General features: G+C 34.5%; 1 protein-coding gene across 2 annotated transcripts; it reads left to right on the top strand.

Moving 5' to 3' along the window:
* The first annotated feature begins 250 nt into the window (after positions 1-250).
* Positions 251-12781, top strand: LOC142551215 (uncharacterized). Of its 2 annotated transcripts, XM_075660325.1 has the most exons (23): positions 251-976; positions 2124-2185; positions 2869-3006; positions 3134-3409; positions 4517-4603; positions 4866-4967; positions 5057-5122; positions 5700-5810; positions 5882-5943; positions 6135-6179; positions 6965-7038; positions 7847-7914; positions 8148-8216; positions 8311-8411; positions 8489-8570; positions 8664-8742; positions 8821-8908; positions 8989-9142; positions 9339-9527; positions 9812-9871; positions 10448-10710; positions 10907-11012; positions 12578-12781. In XM_075660325.1, the coding sequence occupies exons 1-23, from the start codon at positions 313-315 to the stop codon at positions 12629-12631; spliced, it is 3000 nt and encodes a 999-aa protein (XP_075516440.1). In that variant the 5' UTR covers positions 251-312; the 3' UTR covers positions 12632-12781. The 2 variants fall into 2 exon arrangements, with proteins under 2 accessions (XP_075516440.1, XP_075516441.1); XM_075660326.1 differs by lacking the exon at positions 9339-9527.
* Positions 12782-13795: the final 1014 nt, after the last annotated feature.

The following is a 13795-nucleotide window of genomic DNA, read 5'->3' as shown; positions in this document are numbered from 1 at the left end:
ATGTTGTTAAGTTAGGAGATTGAAAACGGTTGACGATTTTATGTTTTTAAAATATTTTTTTTTGATTTTCAAATATAGTTGGTTGTTTTATTTTTACAATGATGTAACTTATATTTAAAAAAAATATATTTTTATATTTCAATTCGGCCTAATTTATTAGGGTAATATTTTTTTTGAAGAAAAGACGTTTCCAATGTTAGTCTTAAAAAAATTCTTTGTTTTCCAATAAACAAGAATATTAACATATCTATGCTCTTCACTTTCCCGCCCATCGTACATTTCCTCTCTCGGGCCACTCGCTGTGCGGAGCTTATGGATTTTCCTGATGCCGACGTCCTGGAATGGCTGGAATCCAATTCCTTTGACGAGCGATTTGAGGAAGATTTCGAGATCGAGTTAGAGCCCCCTTCACCTCCTTCCTCTCCTGAACCGCGGCAAGAGCCCAATCCACCTCCGGAAAGACCCACTCTTTCCCTTCCTCCGAGGCCCTCACTTTTCAAAACCCATCAGAAAATCAACGGTATCGATAAGAAACGCTCCCGATCTAACCTTCCCGAATCGCCATTGTGTTTTAACGGTCTTTATCAAGATGGGAAGAGAAGTAGACTTGGTAATGAGGAAGTAGTGAAAGATAAATCGGTTTTATCTAAGCTTCCAGATGTGGTTCTGCTGGAGGATGGCCGAGAAACGGTTGTTGATGAGGGAAGGGATGAAAACATGAATTCGGTGGATGATGGAGAAAGGGAGGGTGATGATGAGGAGTGGCTGAGATATTCACCGCCGCAGGTGGAGGAGGTTGAAGTATTGGAGGAAGAGAGAGGGGAGAGGATATTGTCTAGGTATGCAACGGAGATCGAAGGGGATTGTATGCCGGTGACAGGGTTGGATGGGGAAAGGGTCTATGCAAAGCTATGTAGAACAGAGAAGGGTATGGAGGAGAAATCAAATAAATTGAGTCTCAGACAGGAACGTGATGGTGAGCTTTAATCTTTTTGCTGGGTGCTAACCTGTGGAGAGTTAAGGGGATCTTTATTTTTATGGGTTGCCCCTTTGCCCGCTACTACACGTATGGGCCCATCAGTGTGTTTAGCTTGCTTGAATTTGTATTCTCTTGACTTTTTTTAAGTCGGAGTCTGTGCTTGCTACCAACTTAGTTCAAAGCATGTGTAGTACATCAAACCAATGATCTTATTCTGGTATAAATGACACAAAATTCAGTAGTATGATATGAAGAATATAGGATTTATATTCAAACTTTAGTTCTGGTGTCATGTTACATTTTCTACTCCCATTTCAAGTATAATGTCAGCGATGTTGTATTGTTACTTTCTCTTTTATCAACTTAAGAACTTGCCTCTTAATCATGGAACTGCGAATCAAAATGTGTTATTTGTGACTTCTATTGTACCCTCGGTTTAATGTTTCAAGATAAGTGTGAATTATACTCTTGTCACTTCCAGCTTCCGTATCCATTGCTCACGCATTATGTTTGGAAATGTATCATACAACCTGGCATTAATCCATGAATCGAACCAATTAGGCTTTGAATTTGTGCATTGGTAATGAGTAGACTTTTAATCTCCATATTGTCCCTCTTAATTTTTTTTCTCTAGATTTGGAGCATTGTTCTAGCCAATGCCCCGATTTTTTGAAAGGCGATGACTATGAGCACTGTTCAAAAAGACGGTCACCTAGTATGATATATATAATTTTTTATTTTTTTAAAAGTTCAACATATTTTTCAATCAATTTCTATGAAATAAAAATAAAGAATATGCTATTGATTTTTAGTTTGAATTCGATATAGATTAATTATTTGAGAAAAAAACCTCTAGGTGGCCGCCTAAGCTCCTATGCGCTAGGCGGGCGTAGGCGGTGGGTGCCCCCGCCTACGGCTTTTTTGAACACCAATTTAGAGCAAGCTAAAACTGTACGGTAGTCTCTGTCAAACTTCAAATGTTGAAAATAAATACTGAAGTTTGTAGAGCTTTTTTTGTGGCATCAACACATTGCTATTTTCACATAATATGAAGATTGTGAAGAATCTTGCATGGTCCTGAGTTCATGTGAAAGATTTTTACCGCTGTAATCGTTTGTACAAAACTATTTCATTTCACTTGCAGGGCTCCTTCAGGAACCTGTCAGGGTTCTAATGCAAAAAGTGGAGCAGGATGAATTCACTAATGTAAGCTTCAGCATACTCTGTGATACTTCTAATGTCTTTCTTCCTCAATCTTCTTCTTTTTTTTTTCTCATCCTCTTTCCATGGAATGATAATACAGGAACCTTTTTTAAGCTTCTTATGTAATATATTTTCATTTATAACATGTTGTAAGACAGGTTAGGCCAGACCCCCACCAGTGTTATAAACTTCACTGTGAACTGTTGGATGTTCTCTTTGTCAACCCCTTGTAATGATGTTTGCCTGTTTCTAAACATGCTAGTTTCCTACTAACGCATGAGTACCATAGTAAATTCATTTTTACAATTACAAATACACTTGGGAAAACATTGAAGTCATGTTATTATTGTAAAAAGGTAGCGTGATGTGACAACTTGCCGCTGAGATGCCATAAAATTTCAACTGTTGTTTATATGGTAATTTCACTTTTACAATTAAGTTATTGCCAAGTGGATTCAAATTTTTTTTAGCTTCGAATTTTGACAGTCCGAGATGAAGCTACTCCACTTTTAAATCAGATAGAAACATTTTTCATTCATCAATTTGTGTTTTTTAATTTTAATGTTGGTAATGTTTGTAATGATAGAAGCCATTTATTTTGCAATGTAAGCCTTAAGCTGTAAAGCCAGCGACCTTGATTTTGTATGAAATACTAATACTGAACCATAGTTGTGCTGCCATTGCAGGCTTTGAGAGCAAGTGTTGAAGTTTCAACTGAAGTAATCAGTTCAAAAGCACCAGTAGCTACCGAGAAACTTTGGGTGGACAAATATGCTCCAAATTCATTTACAGAGCTTCTGAGCGCTGAGCAAACAAACCGTGAGGTTGTGATGGCTTTATAATTTGTTTCTTCTGCTTGCATTTTATTGATTTCTGAATGTATGTCACTGTGTACATTAATTTGAGGTACTGCTTGTCACATAATTTTTACCTTTATTGTTAATATCACAGGTTCTCTTGTGGTTAAAACAATGGGACTCTTGTGTATTTGGATGTGAAATAACGAGTACCACTGAGGATGTTTTTTCTGCTTTAAGACGTCATTCTTCAGGCTCTCGCCACCATAAACAATCTACCAAAAATTATCATGAAAGTAAGAGAGAACCCAGATTGGAGCGAGATACCGTGAGAACTCATAATGGGCCAAGTGAAGAAGACAATTTTTCTCAAAGAATTTATGAGACACAGGACAAGAGACGTAAAGGTTATGGCCCTCCTGAACAGAAGGTTTGTTAGTATCCCGCCTCTTCCATATAAATAATTCTTATAATTCTTATTAGTGTCATTCGTACAATTATGGTGTGTGAAAATCTCTGTATAAGAACCTTTGCTGTTGTCTATTTGATTTGGATACATGATATACTACAGATTAGGTCTGATGTCTAGTGGCTTGGTGCGTTTTATACTCAGGTTTCTAGGAGCTTGAATGTCTCCAAATGAAAATATATAAGATCTACCTAAAGCGCGCTTTCCATGCATTAAGTAGTATGTGTGATGAATAGAGACTATGGAGTTCAACACTGACAGCTGAAATCAAAGAAAACATAGAGTTTGGAAGTATTTTGAACTTGTTTCATAAGATAGTTGTTTAGATGTTGATGTGTAAGTATAAACAGCTAGGTGGTAGCCAACTTAGTCGATTTTCGTGGCTCCCAACATATTGCAATTGTGGGATCTGGCTACCGTAGTCTTCTTTTTTACCGACAAAGATTAATTATTCTTTCATATTGTATGATATTTTGCTCTCCAGCTGCTAAATAGAGTTAGTTTCTACTTGCCATATTGGGTGTTAACCAACTGGCCTGAATTGAAACTGACTAAATGATTAATTGCATAGATATTGCTATTTGTTTTACAAAAACAGCTGAAATTTTGAAAAAATTTCTGCGCAGTTGGAGGTGGGGGCTAATTTTATGCACTTTTGGGTCTAGTTTTGGGACGCAGTAAGTCCTGTTTTTGGGACCATATTACCTACTGTTGGGTTCTTCTTACAAATAATGAGTTTGTAAAAATGTGTTTGCTGTCAAACCAACTCTGCTGCTGGATCATACCACATCCATTTTTCTTGTTATTTGCTGCTCATTTTATCATTTGCATCCACATTATTAGTTAATATTCAGTTTTTCCTGAATCAGATTTCCTCAATGATGAAAATCACGATGAGTTATTTTATCATGTCGTCCAATTTCTTCAGACCTAGAGCGATTATGATGTGGTCTAATTGATGTCTGAGCTTCATGACTTATGGTCTACTTATATTTCTCATGCGTTGTCACGTAAATTTCACCTGCTGTTGTTGAATGTCAATTGAATAAAAACTTCAATGTCTCACAGATTCTATTGCTTTGTGGTCCCCCTGGGCTTGGGAAGACAACACTTGCACATGTAGCTGCTAAGCATTGTGGATACCGAGTCGTGGAGGTCTGAGATCAGCATTTATGTTTGCATTTATAGTTCAGTTGATAAGTACATAGTAGGACATACTTCTCTAATCTGTTGTCAGATTCGATTCAATGAATTTTTTAGAATGATCTTTCCATTTTATTGCTAAAATAGACTACATTGTAATCAGACACCAAACTTTTTTGCCATTGAGTATATTGTCAAGCTATGCTTGTCCTTTCATGCATACAAGTTGTGATTCATATCGTATCTAACACTACGACATTTCTTCCTGTGACAGATTAATGCAAGTGATGACCGGTCATCTGCAGCCATTGAATCTAAAATTCTTGACGTGGTTCAGATGAACTCTGTTATTGCTGATTCAAAGCCGAAGTGTTTGGTAGGTTCCAATGTGCAAATTTTGCTATTGTACTACTTCTTCCAGCGATATTGATGTTATCTGAAACAGAAATTGGACTATTCTTTTAGATCATTGATGAAATTGATGGGGCCCTTAATGATGGCAAGGGTGCTGTGGAGGTCATTCTTCGGTTGGTATGTTATGAAATCATTGTGCAGTTAATAATTGCATCTCTATGTTATAGATAACCAATTAAATATGAAATAAATTTGTCAACCAAAGCAGCATCTCATTTTTAACCTGAACATGTGGTGGACAGTAACAATTCTTCCATGATTATGATTATATTTGCAATTGCTGTAAACTCAACTGCACAATGTTTTGTTTGTTTTATGCATTTGTATTTATACGGGCAAAACACATTCATTTTACCAACCAGATGGCTGCATGAAAATTTGAAGAAAAGCAGATAGGGAGATTATAAATGGTAGTTACTTTCCTACAGATGTTTATTTTTTGGTTTGATCCTTGAAAAAATCTCTTTCTCCCATATCTTAAGAAAATTTTGTTGCTTGATGACTTACTTTTATCCATAATTTTAATCGTTTCATATAAATCAATTTGATTCATAAATTTTTATGGTTCACATCTGTTGTCAAATTAGTTTACATGGTAAATAACAAGGTTAGAATTGGTCGTATGCTTATTAGTCCTCTACATTATCAGGATAGAGCCTACAGTGTCAAAAAATGTTTACCTAAAATGATGCAGGTGTCTGCTGAACAAAAAAGAGATACTGGGAAGGAGAACGTAGTCCAGGAAGGACATTCTATGCGAAAGTCTTCTCAAAAAAGAAAAAATAGTACATCTTTATTGAGGCCAGTAAGTATGATATTATCTCATACTGTTGTTTAAAATATTGTTTTGACTGAGATAACTGTTTTTGAATGTAGGTGATATGCATTTGCAATGATCTATATGCACCAGCCTTAAGGCCATTACGTCAGGTCGCAAAGTAAGATCCCGATAAATTGTCATCAATTTTGCTTCATGTTTAATGGATTTAGTGAATCAGGGTCAGGGTCAGGGTCAGGGTCAGGGTTAGTTGTATTAAGTCTCCATCCGCATAAATGCAAAAAGTACTGTCTTGTTGCTTGAGCCGCTTGACCATGTCCTTTTACCTGAAGAAGCTTTCTTACTTTGCAGGGTTCATATTTTTGTCCAACCAACAGCGACTCGCGTTGTAAATAGGTATTTTTTTATATATTTTTATTCAATAAATCAGTTCTGGCAGTTCTTTTTTCGGTGGAACATGAATTTCTGGAATTTTTTTGTGGCAGACATGATAATTTTTTTAAAAGAAAATGAAACTTAAGTCTGTTAGCATGCTATCACATTTCACTAATATCATTTTTTATTATTCCCGACAAAACACCAGGTACATTGGCACTAAACTATTATGCTTTTTCGTTCTGATAGATGGATTCATACAATTATGAACTTTAATTTGTGATAATTATGTCTTTGCATTTGACATCATATTGTCAAATGTAACGCTTTTGTAGTTTTAACTTCCAACTAATATTGATATTTCATTTTTTTTGTTTTCAGATTCGTTCCCATTTCTTGACTAGTCAAGTTTATTTTTTTAAAATGTCTTAGGTTATGCTTGGATTGATCCATTTAATTTAGAGGAAGGGATTTGATTTTGAGAAGGATTTGGGGAATGAAATTTCATGGGTGGATTTGAATCTTATCATAGTGATGATTGAAATTGTTCAACTTTATATAATATGGATCCGAAATTCACTTGAATTTTATACATCCAATTAATTGAAGGAATTTGAAATCTATCAATTGAAGAACAACCTTAATGAATTTATTTAATAAGTCTCACATTGTCTTCTTTATGCAATAATATGCTTGTGTCACTTGTGTATTAATGAATTTGCACTCAGTTGGTGCTGGCAACTTTTATTGAAGCTACCTCCAATATGATAACCTAAACGAATGACTGAAATTTGCCGAAATCATAGGTTGAAGTATATATGTAACAAAGAAGGATTGAAAACGAGTTCCGTTGCTCTTACTGCATTGGCGGAGTACACAGGTAAGCATAATTTCCTCATATTTTTGACTCTATGTCTTCTAGTTTTAATATCAAGTTTCAAGACTACAGACAGTCTTTTATGTAAACGGGAGGGATGGAGAGAGAGAGGGATTTGAAAGTGCATGAAGATTTAGAGACAGTGGCTGGGAAACCAGTCAGCATCTCTTAAATTGGCATGGAAAAAAGTGTCCGTCATGGGAGAAGTAGTTTTTGGTATGCAAATTAAACTTGTCAGTGTGATTACAAATCTAGCTCTACGAAATCATGGTCACAGAGCTATATTTAGAAATAGCCATGAACAGTGAAATTCAGGGTGCAGTGGAGTCTCATCTGTGAAGACGATGCATTTTGAATTCCCCCTAGATTACTGGGGAAGCACTATCCTGTTTTGATATGTCCCAGAAGCAGTTGAATTTCAAAAAATAAAATTAACAATAATACCTCAAGATGGGAAAATACAGTGAGTTTTCATTAAATGGAATAAGTACTAGAATTTTTATGTTGTGAAGTTAGCCTCTGAGTTCTCTTAAATATATGCTAAAGAGAATAATAATGGGAATCTGGTCTCATTTGTTCTTAAATGATGAGTATTATTTTTTCTAGGTGATGATGCTTGAAAGTTGATTTACGCAGTTCACACCTATATTTTGGCAACATGGTGTTACTGTACCCTTGATTTATTTCTCTTCCTATTTGATAATTAATGAATATGACGTCTCTGGACTACATATAGTCTCATATTTATCTGTGAATTTAAAAAAGTTATCTCTTCTTAGTCACTTCATTTCTTATCTTAACTTCCATCCAGAATGTGATATTCGATCATGCTTGAACACTCTTCAGTTTCTCAACCAGAAGAAGGAAATCCTCAATTTGGTATATTTTGAATTTCATTTTTTTTCTTGTTGGTTTTTTCTTTTTTTGGTCGTATAATTCGTTCAAACACCTATTATTTGGTCCAGGTGGATTATCACCATTTAACATGGTTATTACTCACATTTACCATATAACTGATTTCTTTTATTTCTCTACTAATTGAATTATCTTGTCAAAGCAAGGTTCAACTCTAAACAAAATGGTTAGCATTTAATATTGTTTTCCCCTTTAAGTTGGAGATAGGTTCTCAAGTGGTTGGTCGGAAGGATGTTTCTAAAAGTGCTTTTGATGTATGGAAAGAGGTGAGTTTGGTAAATGACTTGCATCAATTTCTAAGCAATTTCTTACATTTTTACTTGTCGGCATTGCTGTGATTTCCTCTTTATTTGTGTGAAGATATTCCACAAGAAAAAGGAGAAAAGGTCTCAGAAATCTAATTATTCTGTTAACAACATCACAAAAGATTTTGATTTTCTGTATTCCCTTGTATCTAACCGGTAAGTTTTAAAATTGTTTTATTTGTGAACTTTTATATAAATGTTGGGTGATAGATCTTATGTTCTTGTTCCATCAGTGGTGATTATGAATTAATATTGGATGGGATTCATGAAAACATTCTGCTGCTCCGTTATATTGATCCTGTTATGCAAAAGACAGTAAGTATTATTTATGAATTAAGTTGTGCATACCTTGTTCATATAGATTACATCCAGGAGATAATAATTTGTTTTTGGTGAATTATCACTCAGGTAAAATGTTTAGATAATCTGCTAGTTTCGGATGTAAATCATCGATACATCATGCGTACACAACAGATGTCTCTTCAAGGTAATTGAATACTTGGTCATCATAAATGTTCAATTCCTCTGGTGATGTATGGTTCAAATTTCAATTTCATTTCCACAGTTTATCAACCTCCAATAGCAATATCAATACATGGTCTGGTGGCTCAACTTGAGAAACTCGAAATTCAATGGCCGAAGTCTTTCCAGAGGTATCTTAATCACATGGTACTTGTGAAATTTCTACCCTGATATTTGCTCTGTTGTTAAATATTCTGTTAATGTTCTGCAGACACCGAACAATTTCAGCAGAACGGATGGACATATTTTACGCATGGAATAATAGAATATCACCATACATTTCGAGGCATTTGTCAATGAAATCCTTTACAGAAGACTCAGTTTCTCCCATGCTGCACATTCTCTCACCACCAACACTAAGACCAGTAATGCATCAATGAATTTCTTTATATTTAGCTTCATTTCCAATTCTGTTTATTAGTGCTGCATTTTTTTTAAGAAAAAACCTGTCGGGATCTAAATGCTACCTCTCCACCAGGCACTTTGGCCGAAAAGTGTTTTGCATTAACAAACTTTAATGAGACCTTTTTGCCCATCTTCTAATGCTGTATCCCTTCACAGGTTGCGTTACATTTACTTTCAGAAAAAGAGAGGAGTGATCTGGGTCAGTTAGTGAACGTCATGGTGTCATATTTTATCACATACAAGAACATCAAGTCTGATAGATCTGGGACTTCAAGACATGAGGATGCTTTAGAGGCGTCTGAACTTTTTTGTGATCCCCCTCTCAGCAAATTTATTAACTTCAAGGTTAGTGTTCTATTCATGCAGATGCGCCTTTCACAGAACACTTTTCATTTTTTTAGAAAAATATGTTATTCTGCTTTGAAAGTATTAGAATCTCCATATTATAGAACAATAATTTGATTTGTTTCCCTATTGGTATAGTCTTGTTTGTTTGATGAATTACATTTCAAGAAAACATAAAACAATAAACAATTCTCCAAATTCTCTGTTTCCCACATTTATTCAGAACAATTAACTCTTTAATGAAGTTCCATCACTTTTATACTTTTCATTCATCTATCGAGCAGGGGTACTGTCCAGGTCACTTTAATCTCGCCATTGCAGTGAAGCAAGTTTTGGTTCATGAGGTAAATTATGGAGCTGCGTATTTATTTCAGTTTTCATATGATAACTAATTATTTAAACCATCGCAGAATTAATCGTGATTTGTGACTTGTTCTCTCAGTAGTTTATGAAAAAATGATGACGTTCTTTTGCTTATTTTACTCGGCTGTACTTCGCTGCCTGAAGTAACGAGAATTCCCGACAACACAAGTGTCCTTGATCTTGATGTTGACTTGCAATAATTTGTATTTTTTTATTTGAATGCGCACTGTATTACAATGGTAAAAATTTCAGTTATCTATGATACTAGCAAAGTTAGGATGCTATTCATATTGATTTTACTTTTTGTGAAGTTTTATCTCTTCGGGAAAAATATCTAATTAACTATATGCATGTGTGTATGTGAAGTTAAGCTTAATCATCTTGCATATTTTTGTCATTACTATGATCCTTGTTTACATCAAATTATTACAATTGTGTGCTCATAATTTTGCGTAATTCACTCAATTGATTCACATCTATGGCCACGAGAACGGCCTACCTTGTGATCTGCCGTAGTTTCTATTATGAGAAATGATGTCATGTATGATGATTTATAGGTGGAAAAGCAAAAGATTCTGCAAGCTGCAACTACCAAATCTACCCATTTCTATGCGCAAGAGACCAGTTCCTTTCAAAATAATAGCAGTGGAAGTGGACAATTATCCAAATCTTGCTACACCACAAGATCTGTTGAAAAGAAAATAATTGGGGAAGGTCCAACACCTTCAAAGCAATCTGACCTCTCTATTTCATCCAATTCATTTAAATCAATGGAAAGAACAAAAAAGTGTTCGGGTGACCTCAATAGTTTCTTTGATAGGTATAACCAGACTTTTCTTAACTTAGTCCTCTTATGACCATCTTTTCATTGTCCTTTGTGCAATAGAAAGGAAAAAAAAGGGTTTAAGAGACGGAAAAGAAAGAGAACAACCATCAAATGTTTTGTATAATATTTCATCATTTTCCCCCTTTTCACATTTCTTTGCTTTTGATCATGTATAATTTCTGTTTCTCAGGTTTAGAAAAGCAAATAATAAAGGCTCTCAAGTTTCTGAGAATACGTTAAAAAAGCCGGGAACAATGGAGAGAGACTCACGTCCTATATTGTTCAAATTCAATGAGGTATGCATCACTTCGTATATGTTTTGTATTTCATTATTCTATAAGATGTCAAATACACTAAAGATCTCTTCATTCTTTTGTGTTGATTTTGAAATATAAGATCTCTTTGTTGCCAAACATGAAATTCACCTACAATCTACTGTTTTTTCTTTAAAATAACTCCTTGAATTTTCCCAAAAGTTCGATCTTTTTCAATTTTCATGCAGATTCATCTGAGTTTGATGTGACACCTTTATTCCTTGTTTTGTTTTAGTATCTCCTGATCCCTTGGAGAACGTTTAGCCCACCATATAGAATTTTTCAATGCATTTCTGGTATAAGTTTATTTTTGTGACAAGGTTGAGATTATTTTTGTTTTAAAACTTACCATTTTATCAATATTCCTACCCATTATCACCAGCGCTAATGGAGTAATCTATCTACTTTCAACTTTTAAATTTAATCCTTGGCAGGCTTATATTGAATTCTTAAACTGCGAAGGTTAATAGAAAAATTAATAAACATTTTCGCTTAAAAATTGACCAATTATGCCGCAATCAAATCAGTTTTATTCATTTCATGTCTAATATTGCTTCTAGCCTTCAACTTGTCATTAGGGTCATCCTTGTCCAGGCGCATTGGTCCTAGGAATGCTGGTATTAAAACTAGAGGTGTAAACGAAACGTATCGAGCCCAATATGAAAAAAATTTAAGACTTAAATTAGATATATTTGAGTTTGAGCTCGATTTGATGCTCTCGAGTTTGAATTCATTTCGAAAGATTCGAACATTTTTTGCAAGCTATTAAAACTATTGCTCTAGAATAATACTCGAAATATATTTATTTAAGATATAATTATATTATAATTATAAAATAATAAAACTCGGAAGCAGCTCTCAAACAATTGAGCAAAATTATTTAAGCTTGAGTTCGGCTTGGAAACTTGTTCGAACATGTTTGAGTTTGGCTCAAATTCGATAATTTCGATCAAGCTGAATCAATTTCTTTGCACCTCTAATTAAGACTGAGCAACTCCCTATGTTAGACCTTTACTGGCCGACCTGGGAACAACTAATAGACGTGGACATTGTTTTTCAGCAGAAGTGCAGTTTTCAGTTGGTGCTCGTGATCCTTTGAAAATGTGTAGCTGCGAATTCCTTGCTAGTAACGGTTTCTTGGCTCCGAGCCCCGTGCATAACCCTTTTAGAACAAAAATGTTCCTTGTTTGAAAATAGAGCGGAATATTATTCCATGTTTCTTGTCAAAATGGTAACATGCTCCCAGCAAATAACATTCGTGAATCACCCCTTTGACTTTTAACAAGGGTTGGCTAAAAAACTGTCTTGTTTGCAACTGATATACAATCGTAGGACTATTTACTTTTCCAAACTAGATGACGATACTTGCCATTTTAATTGATCCGCACGTTCGATATTTACTTCATTTTCATCTACTCTCCCTATGAACTTAGGAATGACAAAGTATACATGCTTCAATTTCCATCATTCTTTCTTGCTGCAATATCTAATAACTGGAACATATCATCATCATCTTCCATGCATATTTCATCCTTTGTTTTGTGTAGGGATTTACAAATGCAGTGAAGAGACCTGTACGAATGCGAGAATTTCTTCTGTGATATTCGCCTTACCTGAAGTATATATGGTGCAGTTGAAATGTTTACTCTTCTTTTCATTGTACAATAATTATAACAATGGGTATCTGTGTATCGATTGTTGAAGATTGACACTAGAAACAGTTTGATAGTAGTAAAACAAGTCGGTATATTTTACAATCATCAATGAGTTTTTTTTTTTTTTTTTAAATTTAAAAAGTGTGCTCCATGATTTGTTTTATGATACAATATTTTAATTTACAATCTTCTGTTTTTATTTTCTTTTAAATTTTTTAATATTATATGTTAGGATTGATTAGAGGAATAATCGTTGAGCTACAATAGTTTGATTTTCGAAATATTGAACACCGATGAATTAAATCGAGTTTGGTATTCAAACCAAGCGGAAGACGCTCGAAATAATATTTCGTAGAAACCGTTTAAATATTTTGTAAAGCATTTAAAATATATGTAAGTTGAACGAGTAAAAATATTTTGGTTGAAGCATTTTATCAAACACTTGGTATGTAATATTTTGGTATTTGAAGAACACATAAAATGCTTCAACAATGCATCTTTAAAACTATGAAAATGATAAGTACATGCAATAAATAAATAGACACAAATTTGTTTATGGATGTTCGGAGACTTCAAATGCTACAACATCACCTCTTCTTCCCCTTGGGAAGGATCTACTAGAAGACTTTGATCCATAAACATCTTGTACAAGTCCTATTTCAACTTAGGACTTATCTCTTTCCTAATTGAACCTCCTAGCACTCAAGATTGCAGGCAGCACTTCACAATTAGCATATTGTTTAATGTCTCATATGCAAAGACTACATACACAAGTTTATTGTCTTTGTGCAACACTCACTCAACTAATCTTTGAAATTCAACTCTTTTGTATATGTGTGAGTGATTGTGTGTGAGGAATTTATCATTTACAGTGTACATCTCAAATGTATCCTCACACAAGGGCTTGTGCTCTCAACCAGCTGATTTCTTCATGCTAACTGCTCATGCTTTGAATCCGATTCAAAAGCTCTTGTTTGATATTCAAGATGTTGTATTTATATGCTCCAACAATGATATATACGTTAGATACAAGAATATGACCGTTTTGAAAAGTTTCTGTACTGTTTTTGAAATTGCAACGGTCAAATTCGCCTTGCTGGACATTTTCTC

Source organism: Primulina tabacum, chromosome 7 (assembly GCF_025594145.1).
Source record: "Primulina tabacum isolate GXHZ01 chromosome 7, ASM2559414v2, whole genome shotgun sequence".
Lineage (NCBI taxonomy): Eukaryota > Viridiplantae > Streptophyta > Magnoliopsida > Lamiales > Gesneriaceae > Primulina > Primulina tabacum.
The sequence above is the reverse complement of the archived record's forward strand: the minus strand, read 5'-3'. Positions and strand labels throughout refer to the sequence as shown.

Coding starts and splice junctions, on each gene's coding strand:
- LOC142551215 (XM_075660325.1), top strand. CDS start 313: ATGGATTTTCCTGATGCCGACGTCCTGGAATGGCTGGAATCCAATTCC. Junction 977..2,123: donor TCTCAGACAGGAACGTGATG/GTGAGCTTTAAT, acceptor TTTCACTTGCAG/GGCTCCTTCAGGAACCTGTC. Junction 5,944..6,134: donor CCATTACGTCAGGTCGCAAA/GTAAGATCCCGA, acceptor CTTACTTTGCAG/GGTTCATATTTTTGTCCAAC.